Genomic DNA, 20644 nt, shown 5'->3' on the forward strand with positions numbered 1-20644 from the left:
TGGGTCTATTTCCTGTGCTGTGTGCACTGGGGGAAGAAATACAAATTCTGAGACACCAAAATCTTATCAGCAGACTAGGCCCATTTGTAAAGACAGCAAAAATACACATTTACTGCCCCCTGCTGGACGACAGATTGTCTGAAATATGAAGTTTTTCCAGAATGGAATAAAATGTTCATGCACAGCTCATTGGGAGAATGTGGGCTATATCAATATGAAACAAGAATGCAAGGCAGAGCAGGGTTCTTTAATATATTATGGTTTATTATTCATCACAACTGTCATTATTCATTAAATACATCATGTGTAGATTTTCTGCAGGTAAGGAATGCATTTCATTATCTAGGATTTTATTTTTCCACCAATAACAGTTCCATGTAAACTTAAAACAAAAGACACAGTTGGGGAGAAAGCAATGACAAAATAGAAAAACATAAAAGCAACAAACTTTTAAAAAATCTAATCAGTGGGACGTTCCCGATTAAAAGCAATCAAGCTCAAGGATTTTAGGACCAAAGCATAAATGCACTCAGGACTAAGTGTCTCTGTTGACTCATCCTGGCTATTTCAGGCGTGAGGACTGATTCCAGATCCAGATCAATTTGGAAGCAATGACTGTCATGACCTCTTGATTACTCAACACAGAATTGAGGACCTTAAGGAGCCTACCCAATTGGATGAGGCCAGGGCCTGCTTGGAGAAATATTGCTCTATCCTGATTGGTTCTGTAGCATTCTCAGGGTTCTCCAACTTCTAATTATTGCCATGAACACTACTGATCTCAGCAGTGGCATTGCTGGCCGTCAGTGCTGCTATTTGACAACATGCTTTGTGAACAGTAAGGTTTGCATAAACATGTTCAGGTCATCTTCGCCGACTCTACTCTGATCCAAGTGATTCTGAGAAGACGAAGCAAAATGTGGAGGAAGAAGGGGGAAAGCAGAGGCTTAAAAAAATAACACGAGTTGGGAAAAATAAAAAATAGTGAACACAAAGGACATTTTGGCTACGATTACACTAAAGACCCTCCTCTCCTGCCCTACAAAAACAGTACAGAGAATCAGTGTTGAGAATCAACGGTTTCCACCAAGGAATGGTGTTACAGTAACTAACCGACACTATCCATCTAATGTACAGTATACATACGTTACATAACACTGTGTGTGAGTGGGTTAGGGAGTTATCAAAACATCATTATGGTGGTTGGTTACAACATACTGGTGTGACAAAGACAGACAACTTCAGATCTTCAATTACAACCCGTGTCAGAGTTGACTAAACGCCTCCCAGTCTCTCATACAGTACTTTATGACCTTCGGCTCACTCAAATTATGTCATATCTGAAATACTCATGTGAATCTTAGTTGATTGGTTGATGGTCATTCCCCTGTTCTTCAATCACTCTCAGGTTTAATACTGTAATAAAGTAAATGGAGAATTGTGGACCTAACATTACCCATAGCAACCACAGTAAACTTGAAATATGAAATTACATAAATAGGATTTATCTTAGAAGATGAAGACAAATGTGCAATAATGAAATCAAAACAGCCATACCAGTATCTAAAAAAAACAAACAATACTTAACATTATACTCCTTAAACTGGGCTTCACATCGCCAGCCATCCTTCCAGTTAACCAGGTGTCCTTTACTCACATAGAAAAATAGCAGTCAGATCCAAAATAAAGAATAATACATATATAATATCTGATTAAATTAACCAACTTTGTACATAAATACATCAGAGCTTGAAGGTCAGAGTTCAGAGGTTAATGCTACATTGGCACACCTGACCCGCCCAGCACCAAGTGGCTTCCTATGGGTCCTAAAGGCGCAGGTGTAAGAGGTGAAACTATCCCATAGAGATGGAAAGAGGCCTCATCATTGTATCTGTGCCATTATGGCATCTGTGACAGCTTCATTGAGGCAATCTCCATTTCAAAGTAGTCAATTTTCTTCTTCCCGATTGGCTGATCCCCCCTGATGACCTGGTTGCACAACTCCAGCAGGGTCACCAGTAGGGATCAGTCAATGAAGTTGGACGTCCCACCCAGTTGACTACATTCAAATGGTGGAAGCCCTCATGGCCCTGCTCATGCTAAAACAGCCTTTTGGCCACTAGAGGCCTCTATCATTCTCTATGAACTATCCAGATGAGATTCAACACCCTACCTACCTACCAAACAGGAGTGGCCAACTTAAGTTTCTCAAATCACTCTAAATAGATCACATTCCAATGGGTTAATTTAATAAAAGCCTCACCCTTATTAACATTTGGCTAAATAAAATATATATTATTTCATTTACCACAAGCAAAAAAATAACAAATGGACATTTGGTCTAATGGGCAGATTCAGAGTTGTCATTAAATGTAGAAGGACCCTCCCTCGCTAAACTACCAGTATCTATCATCATCTCCTACTATAGATATACTCAAGAGACTTGAAAAAGACACACAAAAATAATTGCATTCTAAAATTAAATCACTCCGTGTTGTTAGGAAGGTGCCATCCTGATCCATGCATATCTGTCTGTCAAGGCTCAGAATGTCATGTTCATTTCTCCATATCGCAGTGTACATCTCTCCATTTACCTGTTGGGATTATATTCCTCTGTCACTGGTCAGAGGACTAAAGATCAATAGATGAGAGAAAGGGGGGAGAAAACAAGCAACTCAATAAAGAGGAAGACAAAGACATGAGAGAAAGAGCAGAGAAAATGGGTGGCAATATTGAACGGTAACTCAGCTCACTACGCTACTAAGGCACACACTCACACAACACTTAACACTACAATAAATAGGTCCTCCCAGACATCCAAATACCATAGTACTACCAGCAATCACGGTCCTCAGTGCCTGGGTTTGAGATATTTTTCAATTGTTTACTTTTATCTGCAGGCATTCCGGTTGGACATCTGACCACAAACTGGACATGACAGGGCATTATGGGGAACGACTCAAGGGTCCTACATGGATTTAGGATGTTCCATTTACATCCAATTGCACCCAATCTATAACTCCCACCTACTCTATGTCCAACGGCTTGTCTGTCCACCAGCTTTAGTCTGATAAAAACTAAATAAAATAAAAAACTAAATGAGAAAACAGTTGTGTGATGTTGGGAGATCCATTGTGAACCACACAGACAATTCTCCAGTTGCAAAAGGAAACGTGTCCCATCTTAATTATTCAAACTCATTGATGAAGAAAGCATGAGGGGGTTATATGAGGGGGCATGACCCCTGGGGTGTTAATAAAACCATGATCCAGATGTCTCCTGACTATATGTAGTCCACTATACAGGAGGCCTTCTCCTTTTCTCTCTCTCGTTCCTCTTCTAGGGGTCTTTTGTTTCCATGTCCTCTTTTTTTCCTTCTCTGTTTTCTTTCTGAAGGAATAACAGGAGAAACTAGGCTGAATCTCTTGGTGCTGTGGCTCCATTCTTCTCCTCTGCCTCTCCTCCCCCTCTGTCCTTTTTCTTCCCCCCTTTCTCTGCCCGCTCCTTCTCCTTCTTCTGGCTCTCCTTGTCTGCTTTGTCCTTCTTCTTCTCCTTCTCTTTCCTCTTCTCCTCCTCCTTCTCTTTCTTCTTGTCTTCCTTGCTCCTCTTCTTCTTCCTGTCATCCTCTCCTCCTGTAGCTGCTGCTGCTGCTCCTCCTCCTCCTCCTCTCCCTCCGTCTGGGAACGGGGGCAGAGGTGTGTTGTTAGCGGTGGGTGATGGGATGGTGGGTGTGATCTGCTCAGAAGTAACTTTGGGGGAGAGGGTGTTGGGTGGTGTATGGTGTACTGGGGCTGATGCACCAGGCTGGCTCTGTGCTGAGGTCTGGGCTGGGCCAGAAGAGGGGCCTGGACCAGACCCAACCAAAGGACTCTGAGAGGCAGGCGCCCTAGCTACAGAACCACTAGACATGGGTGGTTTGTGGGCGGGGCCTCTGGGTGGGCTTGAAGCTGCCGCTGAGGGGTTCTGTCGCTGCATGGCCTCCATCCCAGAGGCCCCAGAGAAGGAGCCCTTCTTCTGAGAGAGGAAGGGAGTTTTGGACTTGCGGAAGCCAGGGAGGGAGAGCAGGCTGGAGGAGGCCCTGAGAGGCCCTGGAGGGGGGATGGACCCCAGGAAGGAGAAGCTACCCCCGGAGCTGATGGCGGAGGCCCGACGCTTGTGCTCGTGGATGTCCCGTGTCCCGTGGAGCCTTCGGACAGGCTGGTGGGTCAGTTCGCCCCTGGACTCCCTCCACTTCCTTACCTGAATACTGCACTCCCTCTCGATCAGAGCCTCGGTCACCGCTAGGGACACCACCTACACACAGACAGAGACATACAGAGGAAGTCATCAAACCAGATCTAGACACACAGACAGTGAAACGTCAGTTGACTCGTGTCAATGAGTCAGAGTAGGAGTATGTTTAGAACACGTGTATGTGTGTGTATGTCTGTGTGTGTATACACTGTTTACAGTCTCACCTCCTGCACCAATAGGTCCTCTCTGACAGACTCAGGTGGGATGTTCCGGAGGCGCTCCATGGTTTCGTACATGCCCTGGACCTCCCGCAGTTTATCTACCGAGCCAAGCATCTGCTTGAGCAGCACCAGGCCCACACGGAACACTATCTTCACTCCTAGAAAACAGCACAGTTAGCTAATAGTTAGCCACAGCATCATGTGCACTGTGTATGTGTCTTACCCTCACAGAAGAACATGTCCCACACACGTAGCACACAGGACCACGGCAGGGTGCGTGAGAAGACACACATGAACCACTCGGTCATGTAGAGAATGGGGTCTATCTTAAACTTCTTTAGGTGACGGTAGGCCATGGGACAGACACGACGTAGCAGAGAGAAGAAGATCTCTCCATCCAACTGGATTGCTTCCTAAAAGAATGATGAGTCGGCTCAGTGTACACCGAAGAAGAAGATACAGTGTGTGTGTTCGTTCACTCACCAATCCAGCGCTATAATATCCAGGCAGGTACGTCTCACAGATCTGCACCAGACACCAGAAGGCATGCTGCAAGTTGGGAATATACACATTATACCACATTATGAACACCTAGCCCCATCCCATTACTTCATCATTCTAGAACATTGTTCCCATTCCCAGTCTCCTCCACAGTCCCCCTCCCTCTCTCTGTGTCCCCCGGCAGCCCCTCACCTCAGCAGGCATGTGCATGAGCAGGACAGCAGCCACCGGGGCCTGGGCCTGGCAGTATCCCTCTTCAGGTCTGTACACTGTGTAGGCTTTCAGTACCCGGTACAGATCCTGCTGCCTGGAGGCCACACCAGAAGAGAACAGACAGTTAGCACACATGCACTCAAAGTACATTTTTATTGTACATGTCAGCGGGCTCTACATGGACTGAACAAATCCTATTATACGTCAGTAAAGCATGGTCATTTACCCGTGTCCACCGCGAGCAGCAAACATCTCATGGAAGGGGAACTGTCTATGCAGGTCCTTCTCTATAATGTCCAACCATTTAGGGTCTCCCTGCTCCCTCTCCAACTCCTACAGAGATTAAGAGAGAAAGAAATGTTCAGATCATATCTAATTGAGCAACTTTAAAGCAACATATCTAGTTGGAGCAGCATAATATGGAACAGGACTGAGTATAACTAGGCCTTTAACAAAGCATGTCTGTGTCAGAGTGAAAGCAGAGAAAGGGAAGGAAAAAGGGTTTATCTGATATGATCTGTCCAGACCCCCAGGTCTGTGAAGGTAGACCCAGTCAGGCTGGATTACTGCCCAGGATAAGAGGCTTAAGAGCTGGGGAGGTCTCTGCGCCCCCTAATAAACACCCCTGGAGAGTTAGTCTGTCTACCTAGAGGTCACTGAAGAACTTCTGTATTCAAATACGTTCTTTGACTACAATGAGCCTAAATACAGTTGGACTACAATGAGCCTAAATACAGTTGGACTACAATGAGCCTAAATACAGTTGGACTACAATGAGCCTAAATACAGTTGGACTACAATGAGCCTAAATACAGTTGGACTACAATGAGCCTAAATACAGTTGGACTACAATGAGCCTAAATACAGTTGGACTACAATGAGCCTAAATACAGTTGGACTACAATGAGCCTAAATACAGTTGGACTACAATGAGCCTAAATACAGTTGGACTACAATGAGCCTAAATACAGTTGGACTACAATGAGCCTAAATACAGTTTGACTACAATGAGCCTAAATACAGTTTGACTACAATGAGCCTAAATAGAGGCTGTAGGAATGATGGCCTCGGATTTGAATGGGTGAAGAGTACATAGGCAGAGTTAGTCTTTTTTGAGTGTCTGCTTCACAATAGACATGTTTTGCATAGTGGAAGTGTGAGTATGAAGACAGAAAGGGTGTGGGTTAGTGGCAGTACCTCAAACTTGCCGGGGTTGGAGTCCAGGAGCTCCTTGCTGTTGGAGAGCAGCTGCCAGGCTTTAGCCCTGAGAGAAGAGGGGATCCCCTTCCTACAGCGCAACTTCACCTGGAACACACACATACACTTATGTTATACTCACATACAATGTATGTAATAGATAAACAATCTCATACCATACATAGCCAGATGTAGCTAAGTACCTTTTGGAAGCGTCTTGAGACCCATTTGTCCCAATTGTTGAACATGTCCAGCCATTTCAGCTCTCTCTGCCGTGCTACATCAACTCTGATGTCCTTATCACTGTAACACATGGAGAAAGAGTTAACACCAAGACACACATGCATGTCAACCACACTGGGCATGTAAGACAGTGTATTTATTGCTTTCCAGGGATTTTTCTGCCATTGAAATCCATGGGCGGGGCACCTAATTATTATTTTGATATATAATATATTTTCAGGATGGAAAAACGCTTCCACTGTCAACGTAACCGACTTAAACCAGATCAGATTACTGAGACTGCCAATGTTTGTGCTCCATTGGGCAGCACTTACACTGGTGCTAAGTGTCTGGATTATTCCTTTCATCTGGATGATCAGAGTGTGTGGAGAGCACAGCAGAATGATGCCGCCATCATGGCGATCCACAAGTCTGTCTGAAGAAGACTTGAAGAGTCGCTTCAATTAGAAGTTCAGCATAATTCAGGATTAAGTGTATCGAAAAACTCCAAGAGGAGATGGAACACATAGCACCTATTACCACATCTTCATCCCCTCTACATTGACTGACCAAATGATCCAAGCTTATCATGCCAACCCCATGTGTGGCCATCTGAGTTTACAAGACCTAACGAAGATTACAGGAGGTGGCTTACTGGCCAGGTTTACAGGTTGATACTAAGAAGTTTGTACAGCAGTGGGAAGTCTGCCAGAAATACAAACCAGACATTGGTAGACATGCCTGGAAACTGGAGCAGACATGGTGAACCATCCCAATGAAGTGCTGGGAATTTACCTCATGGGACCTTTTCCTCCCAGCCGGGGGAACCGGGAATACATTTTTATTGGTGGTAGTGGACTACCACACACACTGGTTGGAGTCGTTTCCCCTCCGCAAAGCTACTGCATCTGCTATTGCTCTAATTCTGCGAAGGGGGGTCTTAACCAGACTCGGGATTCCAGACCAAATTCTCTCTGACCGAGGTCTGCAGCTCACATCAGGAATCTACAAAGAGCTCAGTACCTACTGGGGTGTAGCTGGCAAGCTGACCACGACCTACCATTCTCAGACCAACCTGACCGAGGGTAAACCGCACCTCGAAGGAGATGATTACTTCATTCGAGGGGGATCAGCACCCAAGGTGGGATCAGTATTTTCCGAGTTTTGCTTTGCACTGAAATCCGCAGTCCAGTAGATTTCTGGGGTCACTCCCGGCGAACTCCACCTGGGAAGACCACTAAAAGGTCAGATGGACAGAGTCTTGCAAAGTTTCAACGTTTCACCTGACTGCCCAGCATTTGATGCAGTCCAACAGCACCACACCTTGCTAGCCAGAGTGGAGGCCAGCAGAATCAAAGCCAAACAACGACAGGTCAGAAACTATGACAAACATAGACAAGCGTTTCCCACCCCAGTCTCATGTCTGGAGTCTCATGTCAGGATCCATTAACATCTGTCAAAGGCTTCCAAACAGTCCACTGCCAAGCTAGCTTCAAGATGGAAAGATCCATACCGCGTGGTGCAGCAGTTGGGGCCGGTGAACTACTTAGTCTGTTTGGAGGACACTTGGGAAGATGTCAGGACGGTGCATGTTGTTGACCTAAAGCCCTGCTACCCTACTGCAGAGGAGGCAAAAACAACACCTGCAGGAACTCTTCTTGGAGGGGGACTTCCCTGGTTTAGTGTAGGAGAAATCTGAACCTGCCAAAACCTGCATCCTCTCTGTTTCTACAGGCTTTGGCAAAATCCTGCACGGAGCCTTCACCATGCCCTGTCACTTTAAGTCGCATCAGCAGTCAGGAAGGAGGAAATAACGATAGCTCTTCCGGCTCTCTGTGAAGAGCTCTCGGTTGGCGCGTGAGTTTGACAGTGTGTGCAACTCGGCAGAAGTATTGTTCATTTTCAGCATGCTTAGTTGTAAGTGTTTAAGTCGATCACTGGTGTTACCGCTCTAGGTCGTGGCTGTAATCTTTTGGGACCGCTCCTGTCATTGTTCGCATGGAGTAGTAACAACATTGTTGCGAAGCTTTGAAAAACAAACTATCAGGTGTGTCAGACAGACAGACAGTGTAACTGCAAGTCCCCCCGCCCTCTCATATTCCCTCTATCACTCCTGTGCTTTTTACTGCAGCAGACCCTCTTTTTGTCCTAGATGCTCCTTGAGATGTTCAGTGTCGTTGGACTATTAGTCCCCTGCCAGTCATATTTGGTGTGACATTTTAGTTATTGTTTATTGTAGTTTGAACTGTATTGATTTTGTGTGGGACTATTTACATTTGGCCAAGAAGATTTTTGGACATTTTAAGGCCTTCTTTGTATTGTCTATGAACACACACTCCACACACCCATTCATACCGCCCCCCACTGAGGTAATGCAGAATATTGCAAATCATCTAATGTTGATGACTGGGTTCTTTCTTGTCAATTGTTTCTATGAAGTTGCCTTTAAATTGCTCTGCCATTATTATTGGTTGGGTTACCCCTGTGCTGTGACATGTGTTTTATATGGTGTCTTATCTTTTCTCTCCACTGGCTATCTGGAAAACAGGCTACACTCTAGGCCACATATGTCAGAGTCAAGGCCCGCGGGCCACATCCGGCCCGCAAGAAGGTTTTTTACGGCCCCTGGGATGATCTTGATTTATTATTAGAACCGGCCCGCAGCAAGCCGGCAGCCCGCAGATCTTTTACACGCACCAATACTACATTTCCCACAATGCAAAGGTGACGCACCGAGCAGTAGGCTGCTTCATTTCAATATTTATTGGCACAGCAGTCGTCAGCATCACAGTAAAATTAACTTTCAGATACCCATCAAAAATGGCAAAACGGAAGGTGGATACTGAGAACCGGGGGTTTCAAACAAGGTGGGAGTCGGAGTATATGTTCACGAAGGTAGCTGGAAAACCTGTGTGTCTTCTGTGTGGAGAAAGTGTGGCGGTACTGAAAGAGTATAATCTGAGACGACATTATGAAACGAAACACGCGGACAAAAACAAGAATATGGACATGGAACAAAGGCTACAAAAGGCAGAGGAATTAAAACGAGGCCTCAAATCTCGACAGGCTCTGTTCAAAAAAGCCAAATCACAAGGCCAGGCTGCTGTCAAGGCCAGTTTTATTTTGGCAGAAGAGATCGCTAAATCAGCCCGGCCATTTACGGAGGGGGATTTCATCAAAAACTGCATGATTAAAGTTTGTGACGAAGTTTGCCCAGAAAAAAGGCAACTCTTTTTAAATGTGAGTCTGAGCAGAAACACCATTGCCGAGAGAGTAGACCAGTTGTCCATCAATCTAAAAGAGCAGCTTGTGAAAAAGGGAAAAGATTTTATTGCATATTCCTTGGCTGTGGATGAGAGCACCGACATTTCTGACATTGCCCAGTTGTCAATTTTCATCCGCGGAGTGGACTCCAACCTAAGCGTGACAGAGGAGTTTTTGGCTTTACGTCCTATGCATGGCACAACTACGGGGCATGATTTGTATGAAGAGGTGTCAAGATGTGTAAATGAGATGGAGCTGCCTTGGGAAAAACTCGTGGGTTTGACAACCGACGGAGCACCTGCGATGTGTGGACACAGGAGCGGACTGGTGGCGAAGATACGGGAAAAGATGCAAGAGGAAAACGCGACAGGTGAGCTGACAGCTTATCATTGTATCATACACCAGGAAGCGTTGTGCGGTAAAGCCTTGAAAATGGAGCATGTAATGAGCATCATCACGCGCACAGTTAACTTTATCAGAGCCAAAGGTTTGAATCACCGCCAGTTCAAGGCATTTCTGACGGAGTTAGAAACGGAGCATGGTGATTTGCCTTATCACACAGAGGTGCGATGGCTAAGCCAGGGAAAGGTGCTTCAAAGATGTTTCGAGCTTCGTGAGGAGATTTGTCTGTTCTTGGACAGCAAAGGGAAAGACACAACACAACTCCGAGACGAAATGTTTCTGTGTGAAATGGCTTTTCTGTGTGACATTACGAGTCATCTGAATGCAATAAACTTGCAGCTGCAGGGTCGGGATCGTGTCATCTCTGATATGTACAGTACAGTGAAGGCATTTAAAACCAAACTGACTCTGTGGGAGCCACTTTCCCAGCTGCCAGACCATGCCACTTTCCCAGCTGCCAGACCATGCCAGACCATGAAAGAGAAGCTCTCTACCAGTGCGTTCCCGAGCACACAGTTGGCTGATAAAATAGGTATGCTTGCCGCTGACTTTCGACGCCGATTTGCTGACTTTGAAGCACAAAAAAGCAGGTTGGAACTGCTCGGTAACCCATTTGCTGTTGACGTGGAAAGCTCACCACCAAACCTCCAAATGGAGTTGATTGACCTCCAATGCAATGATGCACTGAGGGCAAAATATGCGGCAGTGGGTGCTGCGGAGTTCGCCCGTTTCCTCCCCGGTTTGGCAGCACATACCTGTGTGAACAACTGTTTTCTTTGATGAACCTGAACAAAACATCACACAGAAGTCGACTTACTGCTGAACACCTCCACTCAATTCTGAGGATTTCTTCAGCTCAGAGCCTTACCCCGAACATTGATGAACTTGTGGAAAAGATGGGACACCACCAAGTATCACCCTCAACCTCAAACAAGTGAACATTACTGTGCAATCACATATTTAGAGTTTTTACTCAGTTCAAGTTTAAAAGTTAAAATTTAATATTTGTTTTCACTGCATGTTACTTCTCCTTAAACAAAGTGTTGTTTTTGATTAATAGATTTTTGCACTTTATTTTTTTGTATTTCAATCCAATTATATTTTAAAAATATTTCAGTTGAGTGGATGATAGAAAATTGCTATTATTGTTTTTTCTTTGAAGTAAATTTAGCCCACTTTTGCTAAAATAGAAAATATAGTCTACTGATGGTGCCTTGAATACCGGTTTCTTTCATTTAATGTTCATGTTATGGGGATATTTATATAAAGGAAATTTGTCTTTTGTGTCTGTTGAAAATTAAAGATTACTGACAGAGCCATAAGAAAATATTGCTTTATTTATCTGATCATATTGTAATATATTTGTTAGGTTTTCAGTAGGTTCAATTAGGTTCACTAGACTATATGCGTCATTTAAAAAATTTTCAATGAACATTCGAACAGTCCGGCCCTCGTCTTGTAGCTGATTTTTTTATTTGGCCCTCCGTCCATTTGACTTTGACACCCCTGCTCTAGGCAGTCTTCTGCTGATGTGTGTGGGTCTGGTAGAGGTACTCTATCTATCCTACTATTTTCCTTTCAGCAGGGTTAATACCTGCCTGGTGCCCAAAATAAAATCTTTATCTTTACTAGAGGTCGATCGATTAATCGGAATGGCCGATTAATTAGGGCCAATTTCAAGTTTTCATAACAATCGGTAATCAGCATTTTTGGACACCGATCATGGCCGATTACATTGCACTCCACGAGGAGACTGTGTGGCAGGCTGACTACCGGTTATGCAAGTGCAGCAAGGAGCCAAGGTAAGGTGCTAGCTAGCATTAACCGTATCTTAGAAAAAACAATCAATCTTAACATAAGCACTAGTTAACTACACATGGTTGATGATATTACTAGTTTATCTAGCTTGTCCTGTGTTGCATATAATCGATGCAGTGCCTGCTCATTTATCATTGAATCATAGCCTACTTTGCCAAACGGGTGATTTAACAAGAGCATTCGCGAAAAAAGCACTGTCGTTGCACCAATGTGCACCTAGCCATAAACATCAACTCCTTTCTTAAAATCAATACACAAGTATTTTTAAACCTGCATATTTAGTTAATATTGCCTGCTAACATTAATTTATTTTAACTAGGAAAATTGTGTCACTTCTCTTGCATTCTGTGCAACAGAGTCACGGTATATGCAGCAGTTTGGGCCGCCTGGCTCGTTGCGAACTGTGTGAAGACTATTTATTCCTAACAAAGACAGCCAACTTCACTAAACGGGGGATGATTTAACAAAAGTGCATTTGCGAAAAAAGCACAATCGCTGCACGAATGTACCTAACCATAAACATCAACGCCTTTCTTAAAATCAATACACAGAAGTATATTTTACTAAACCTGCATATTTAGTTAAAAGAAATTCATGTTAGCAGGCAATATTAAACTAGGGAAACTGTGTCACTTCTCTTACGTTCATGGCACACAGAGTCAGGGTATATGCAACAGTTTGGGCCGCCTGGCTCGCTAATTTGCCAGACTCTTACGTAATTATGACATAACATTGAAGGTTGTACAATGTAACAGGAATATTTAGACTTTCGGATGCCACCTGTATCTTATCTAACGGAACGGTTCCGTATTTCAAAAAGAATAAACGTTTTGTTTTCGAAATGATAGTTTCCGGATTTGACCATATTAATGACCTAAGGCTCATATGTGTGTTATTATGTTATAATTAAGTATATGATTTGATATTTGATAGAGCAGTCTGACTGAGCGGTGGTAGGCAGCAGCAGGCTCGTAAGCATTCATTCAAACAGCACTTTCGTTCGTTTGCCAGCAGCTCTTCGCTGTATTTCAAGCATTGAGCGGTTTATGACTTCAAGCCTATCAACTCCTGAGACTACGCTGGTGTAACCGATGTGAAATGGCTAGCTAGTTAGCGGTGGGCGCGCTAATAGCGTTTCAATCGGTGACGTCACTCGCTCTGAGACCTTGAAGTAGTTGTTCCCCTTGGCTTTTGTGGAGCGATGGGTAACGATGCTTCGTGGGTAACTTTTGTTGATGTGTTCCTGGTTCAAGCCCAGGTAGGGGCGAGGAGAGGGATGGAAGCTATACTGTTACACTGGCAATACTAAAGTGCCTATAAGAACATCCAATAGTCAAAGGTATATGAAATACAAATGGTAGAGAGAGAAATAGTCCTATAATTCCTATAATAACTACAACCTAAAATTTCTTACCTGGGAAAATTGAAGACTCATGTTAAGAGGAACCACCAGCTTTCCATATGTTCTCATGTTCTGAGCAAGGAACTTAAAACGTTAGCTTTTTTACATGGCACATATTGCATTTTTACTTTCTTCTCCAACACTTTCTTCTCCAACCAAATTGAACGTTTCATTATTTATTTGAGGCTAAATTGGATTTTATTGATGTATTATATTAAGTTAAGTTCAGTATTGTTGTAATTGTCATTATTACAAATAAATAAATGTAAAAAAATTAGGCCGATTAATCGGTATAGGCTTTTTTTGGTCCTCCAATAATCGGTATCGGCATTGAAAAAATCATAATCAGCCGACCTCTAATCTTTACCCCTCTCTAACAATACCGCTACAAAGTACGTAGAAAAGATAATGGACCAACATATATTTAGAAAATTTATAATAGAATCTCTGAGAACTAACATCAGCAAAATAAAAGCTACAAAAATTACAAAAACAATTAATTGAACAGTATTAACTTTGTTATTATGTTTGAGCAAAATAACACAGCATTAGAAATGGCAAAATGCATAGAATTGCAGATAATTCACCTTAAACTGCAAAAATGTTCTCAGCTCCAAGGCAGAATATGTAGAAACGGAGGAAATTAGCAACATTTTCTCTCAGTTTCATGGCAGAATATGAAGAATTGCAGGAAAGTACAGTGCCTTGCGAAAGTATTCGGGCACCTTGAACTTTGCGACCTTTTGCCACATTTCAGGCTTCAAACATAAAGATATAAAACTGTATTTTTTTGTGAAGAATCAACAACAAGTGGGACACAATCATGAAGTGGAACGACATTTATTGGATATTTCAAACTTTTTTAACAAATCAAAAACTGAAAAATTGGGCGTGCAAAATTATTCAGCCCCTTTACTTTCAGTGCAGCAAACTCTCTCCAGAAGTTCAGTGAGGATCTCTGAATGATCCAATGTTGACCTAAATGACTAATGATGATAAATACAATCCACCTGTGTGTAATCAAGTCTCCGTATAAATGCACCTGCACTGTGATAGTCTCAGAGGTCCGTTAAAAGCGCAGAGAGCATCATGAAGAACAAGGAACACACCAGGCAGGTCCGAGATACTGTTGTGAAGAAGTTTAAAGCCGGATTTGGATACAAAAAGATTTCCCAAGCTTTAAACATCCCAAGGAGCACTGTGCAAGCGATAATATTGAAATGGAAGGAGTATCAGACCACTGCAAATCTACCAAGACCTGGCCGTCCCTCTAAACTTTCAGCTCATACAAGGAGAAGACTGATCAGAGATGCAGCCAAGAGGCCCATGATCACTCTGGATGAACTGCAGAGATCTACAGCTGAGGGGGGAGACTCTGTCCATAGGACAACAATCAGTCGTATATTGCACAAATCTGGCCTTTATGGAAGAGTGGCAAGAAGAAAGCTATTTCTTAAAGATATCCATAAAAAGTGCTGTTTAAAGTTTGCCACAAGCCACCTGGGAGACACACCAAACACGTGCTTTCAAAAATTGAACTTTTTGGCAACAATGCAAAACGTTATGTTTGGCGTAAAAGCAACACAGCTGAACACACCATCCCCACTGTCAAACATGGTGGTGGCAGCATCATGGTTTGGGCCTGCTTTTCTTCAGCAGGGACAGGGAAGATGGTTAAAATTGATGGGAAGATGGATGGAGCCAAATACAGGACCATTCTGGAAGAAAACCTGATGGAGTCTGCAAAAGACCTGGGACTGGGACGGAGATTTGTCTTCCAACATGACAATGATCCAAAACATAAAGCAAAATCTACAATGGAATGGTTCAAAAATAAACATATCCAGGTGTTAGAATGGCCAAGTCAAAGTCCAGACCTGAATCCAATCGAGAATCTGTGGAAAGAACTGAAAACTGCTGTTCACAAATGCTCTCCATCCAACCTCACTGAGCTCGAGCTGTTTTGCAAGGAGGAATGGGAAAAAATGTCAGTCTCTCGATGTGCAAAATTGATAGAGACATACCCCAAGCGACTTACAGCTGTAATCGCAGCAAAAGGTGGCGCTACAAAGTATTAACTTAAGGGGGCTGAATAATTTTGCACGCCCAATTTTTCAGTTTTTGATTTGTTAAAAAAGTTTGAAATATCCAATAAATGTCGTTCCACTTCATGATTGTGTCCCACTTGTTGTTGATTCTTCACAAAAAAATACAGTTTTATATCTTTATGTTTGAAGCCTGAAATGTGGCAAAAGGTCGCAAAGTTCAAGGGGCCCGAATACTTTCGCAAGGCACTGTAGATTTAAAACAGCAAAAATGTATCTCAGTGCCATGGAGAAATTTGGAGAATTGCAGGAAAGTGTCTTAAAAATATAAAAAATTGGGGGCCTCTAAAATGTAGCCCCACTGACGGGCTGACTGTGCCCCTTGTCACAACCCCTGCCATGCCCACCACTTAAGCACATTTTTTTATCCAGAAAAAAACCCTGTTATCTAAATATGGATATCCTAAGATTGGATGCAGCCACAGGGTCATGTTCATTCAGTAGATTCCAAACAGGAGCGAGTTGTTTTAAATGGAAGCTGTGCGACCTGAGATTCTTTAAAAGGAATACTCATCTACAGATTTATATTATATGCTCATTTACAATATTTCTGTCCTACACTACTCTCACACACACAGACACCCTTTGATAACGACCCTGAAGCGGAACAGCTTAATCAATACCAAACTAAATCAATAAAACAGAGGAGGAAGTGCACTTAGAGAGACTGTCCGAGGGGAGGGGCAAGATACGTTCTCCAGGAGGAGAGGGAAATGAGTGGCTGGGCGAGGCACAGTCAGTACATATTGTGTCACAAAAGCGCTCTCAGCACTATCTATCTGAGTCACACAAAGGAGAGATGAAGGACAGACCGATAAGTTTAAAGTGGATATAGGGAAGACTGGACAGAAAGAGAAAGGGTGGGGAGGGAGAGATCACTTAGGGCAAGCTGGGTGACTCGGAGAAGATGACCAAGCCAGGAAAGACGGTTGATTGTCAAAGACTCCAGCCACCCAAGTCATAGAGTTCTCTCTGCTACCGCACGGCAAGCGGCACCAAAAGCTCCATAACAGTTTCTATCCCCAAGCCATAAGACTGCTTAACAGTTAATCAAATAGTTACCTGGAGTATTTGCATTGACCCCCTTTGTTAATGATACGTTTTTGCACTGACTCTCTTGCACAGACTCTATGTACACTCACAGGACTCTAACCACACACTCACACATACTACACTGACATTCCAACACACACACATGCATATTGACGCTACACATACACATATACATTCACATTATGCTTCTGCTACTCTCTGTTTAGATCTATGCATAGTCACTTAACCCCTACCTTCATGTGCATATTACCTCAATGACCTCATACATTGACACATTGACTCGGTACCCTTTGTATATAACCTCATTATAGTTATTTTATTGTGTTACTATTTTTCCTTTAGTTTATTTAGCAAATGTTTGACTTTTTTTCTTATTTTTTTACTCTGCACTGTTGGTTAATTAAGGACTAGTAAGTAAGCATTTTACAGTAAGGTCTACTACACCTGTTGTAGTCAGCGCATGTGACAAATATAATTTTCTTTAAGAGAGAAAAAAACAAACCAGTGTAATTGCCCATCTACAGTCAGAGTGAAGACACAATAGATGTGTATTTTACATGGGTGTGTGCATAGAGTGAGGGTGTGTTTTTGTTTTACCATGCCCACCTGCCCTCGCTGTACTGGGTCCCGCCGAGGAAGCCATATTTGTCAGTGCGTCTAACAGCCAGGCCGTTGATCTCTGAGTCTGACCCGATAGAGCTTCCATCCTCCCCCAGGCCAGACAGAGACTCCAGGGTCCCTGACATCATGCTGGCTGACTCTAGGTAGCTGAGGGTGTCTGGGGCTGGGGCTCTGGGGTAGGGCAGGGAGAAGGAGACAGGTTCCTGGATCACTGGAGGGCTTGGGTGCCCTTCTCTGGAGGGGGTGTTGGGTAGCTCTGCCATTCTGGGAGATTGGCTTGAGGTCTCAGGTATGGGAGACAGGCTGGGGGTGTCCAGTTTGGGAGGGTGTGGAGGGTTTGGGTGAGGGTTTTGGCTTTCTTTTGGTGGCTGAGGATTTTGTGCTTCAGGGGCTGCAGCTGCTGCTGTTTGGGTGGAGTCTGGAGGAGGGGGAGTGTAAGTGGGGGCAGGAGGAGGGGGAGTATAAGTGGGGGCAGGAGGAGGGGGAGTGTAAGTGGGGGCAGGAGGAGGGGGAGTGTAAGTGGGGGCAGGAAGAGGGGGATATTCCACCATAGACTGAGGCTGAGCATAATCAGTAGCAGGATTAGTGTTCACAGTGACATGAACACTGGGGTAGAGATTAGGGGTGAGATTAAGACCAGAGGGGCTGGTAGTCTGCTGTGTTACCCCCTGTACCTCTTGCTCACTGTGGGCCTGTGTAAGGCCCTCTGAGGGGGCATTTAACAGCTCCTTGCCCCATGGGTTACTCACTTCCTGCTTTACAGCCAACATTGGGCTGGCACCTGCCTCCATGTCTGTCTCCTTCACTCCCTCCCCCTGGCACAATGCTACATCTACAGGTGGGATGGCAGGAGTACCTAGGGCTATTACAGGTAAGGGGGCAGGTCTCTCTGGGGGTATTAGAGGTGGGGGCACTGGAGTCTCTGGAGTTAACGCTGATGAGACGCGTTTGGGGGGACTCGGTGGAGGTCCTCTCCCCCCTCTCTTGGGAGACTTGGGAGAAGGAGGGTGAGAAGGAAGCGTCTCTCCTGGTACAGTTAATGTCAGAGAAGCTTTGTCACCGTACAGAGAAGACTTGGGGATGGGGTTCTCCTTAGGGGGCTCTGGGGTGGTGCTGCTGGGAGGAGAGGGGGCAGTAGAGGGTATGGGGAAGGAGGGGGCAGCATGTGTGTCACCTATAGCTGGAGGTGAGGGGATTAGGGTGGAGATTTCGGCCATGGCGCCTCCTTATTTTCTCCTTGACAGATGGAAAGAGAAGACAAAGGTTTCATGAGAAACCAAAGTTAACAGAACTCTTAATCATGATCACATGGAAACAACCTCTCCACATTTCCATAGTGTATTAGAGTAAATTATGTTGGACTGATGATAATAAATAATACTGAGGCCATCAGTCCCTGCCCCACTCTTTTCAGACAAGTTTTTCACAACAACAAAAAAGCCCTTGCTGCCACAACGTTAAATGAAGAAGTTGGCTGTATATTTCAAAATCATGGACATTATTTGAGAGAGAGGCTAATGCCCAAAGCTTTATTGGCTACTATATTGGTGGAATTGCAGTTTTGAACAGTGGGGAAGATTATAATAACAGACAATGAAAACCAGATAAAATTTAACAAACACAGTTCCCTATATCTGAAAGAGGACATTCATTACACACCTACCCCCTACTCTATGTCTTCTACTTGATATTTAGTTAGTGGACATGGATTTGGATTTTTCGAATTATTGCCCATTGGGGTATTTTCAACAAGCACCATCTCCACAATACAGTAACAATACAGTAATAGTTAGAATTATGCATGTCTATCTGAGGTTTCACTTAATGTTGTTCAATATGATGATTTGAGCTATGTTATTTACTATACCCAAACCCACCTCTCCATTTCTGCCCAATATCTATCCAGTGTCATCGAACACTGAAAATCCACGGACAATCTACAGAGCTAGATGTTGACAATGACATGTCTACAATTCAAATACATTGTAGAATACATTCATTCAAAAGACTGCCTGGCCCTTACGATCAACTCAGGTGTGGCCACAAACAATATCAAGTGCATGCACTAACAAGCACAACAGTCAGACAAAATTACATTCGCTAGCAACCACCGATGCAGTAACGTATTTCTTCTACCAAGATTACGGACAATATTATATTTCGCTGTGATCTAAGCAGGTTGGTTTGCTAACTCGCGTCAGCCAACACGCTAACTACCTAGCTACTATATCTACCTAAAAACGAACGATTGTGTTTTCATATCCTCTCGATGCCTCATTCAAAGCGGCACAACTTCCCGATTCAACCACAGGAAAATTATATTGTTGCCTAACAGGCATCTTAGTTTTCTAGTTAACTAATGGTCCACTCCCCTCCCTGACGTCGGGGCCCTGCCTGACCATTGGGTCCACGGCCTTGCCCATCCGCTTCCCTCGCTCTAAACTCTCTCGTGTAAACTTACCCACGGCCCGCGTATCTACGTGTTCCGTCCGCCTGGACGCCCAGGGTAGGGGGTTTGTCCGCGGGCCCCCCACAGCTCCGGTCTGCTAAGCTCCCCCGTTCAATGAAAGCACGACAATGAGAAACTGGACTGTCCAGGCAACAAAAGGGAAATAAATAGACAACGGCTGAGCAGGTTAGGAGGCGCAATGTCCCCCAAAACTAGCTAGCTAGTTAGCCTAGCTTGCTGGCTAATGATGTTAGAAGGGTGTTGTTAACCTAGCTGTCTGTTTGGGTTACTCTCTGGCATAACTGCAGAGAGATTAAATCTTACAGATGTATATCATTTTACGACCAAATGGTATTCCTTTCTCCCAAACTGTCCTTCACAATCAGTGTGGTCGTGCAGCTGTTAGACATTTAGCACAAATCGCCTGCATTTCCTACTGCTGACAGCCACGTGCGCGCTCCTGTTAGTGCGTCGGGCACTCACACGTATGGGCATAATCGGGACCATCTGTCAACACGAGTGCAAAACATGGCAAAGAAAATAATAATATCAGGTTAAACTAGAACTAAGTACATAGTATTTGTCTCAAATAATCTTTCATTTTCAAATATGTTGTTGAATCTGTAGATGCACCATTTGATTGAACTAAACTATCTTCTGTTTTTTCACGGTAGCATACATTTGCCGGATTGTCGCTGTCTCTCAGTACTCTGCTTCCCTCTGCTGTTGGTATAAGGCCATTACTTTTTAGAATTATACCGACATCTCTACAATTTAACAGCAGGTAGCACAAGACTTTAAGACCAGTATGAGACCAGTAGGTGGCATAAGATATTAACATCAACACGTTGTAAAACAAACTCAGTGTTGCCAATTGACTGACTTTTCAGTTCCAATCATTACCATGAACATAATGTACATTATCGATGAAGTATGCATTATG

At 43.9% G+C, this 20644-nt stretch overlaps 1 protein-coding gene across 2 annotated transcripts; it reads right to left on the reverse strand.

Moving 5' to 3' along the window:
- Positions 1–243: 243 nt before the first annotated feature.
- On the reverse strand, positions 244–20190 carry LOC139421490 (TBC1 domain family member 10B-like). 2 transcript variants are annotated; one of them, XM_071172439.1, is made up of 10 exons: positions 19714–20163; positions 17229–18488; positions 6569–6668; positions 6366–6473; positions 5395–5501; positions 5148–5262; positions 4938–5003; positions 4678–4867; positions 4458–4612; positions 244–4293 (listed from the first exon to the last, which is right to left on the reverse strand). In XM_071172439.1, exons 2-10 carry the CDS (start codon positions 18467–18469, stop codon positions 3412–3414), a joined length of 2964 nt encoding a protein of 987 aa, XP_071028540.1. In that variant the 5' UTR covers positions 18470–18488; positions 19714–20163; the 3' UTR covers positions 244–3411. The 2 variants fall into 2 exon arrangements, with proteins under 2 accessions (XP_071028540.1, XP_071028541.1); XM_071172440.1 differs by having other exon boundaries at positions 250–4293; positions 17238–18488; positions 19714–20190.
- Between the last annotated feature and the right edge of the window lie 454 nt (positions 20191–20644).

This window comes from Oncorhynchus clarkii, chromosome 12 (assembly GCF_045791955.1).
Source record: "Oncorhynchus clarkii lewisi isolate Uvic-CL-2024 chromosome 12, UVic_Ocla_1.0, whole genome shotgun sequence".
NCBI classification, from domain to species: domain Eukaryota; kingdom Metazoa; phylum Chordata; class Actinopteri; order Salmoniformes; family Salmonidae; genus Oncorhynchus; species Oncorhynchus clarkii.

What these genes read in the sequence shown, in the direction of transcription:
- LOC139421490 (XM_071172439.1), bottom strand. Translation starts at nt 18,469, where the DNA reads ATGGCCGAAATCTCCACCCTAATCCCCTCACCTCCAGCTATAGGTGAC. An exon ending in AGCGAGGGCAGGTGGGCATG is followed by an intron (nt 6,669 to 17,228) that starts GTAAAACAAAAA and finishes CATGTGTTACAG; the next exon opens with TGATAAGGACATCAGAGTTG. An exon ending in AGGACCTATTGGTGCAGGAG is followed by an intron (nt 4,294 to 4,457) that starts GTGAGACTGTAA and finishes GTCTGTGTGTAG; the next exon opens with GTGGTGTCCCTAGCGGTGAC.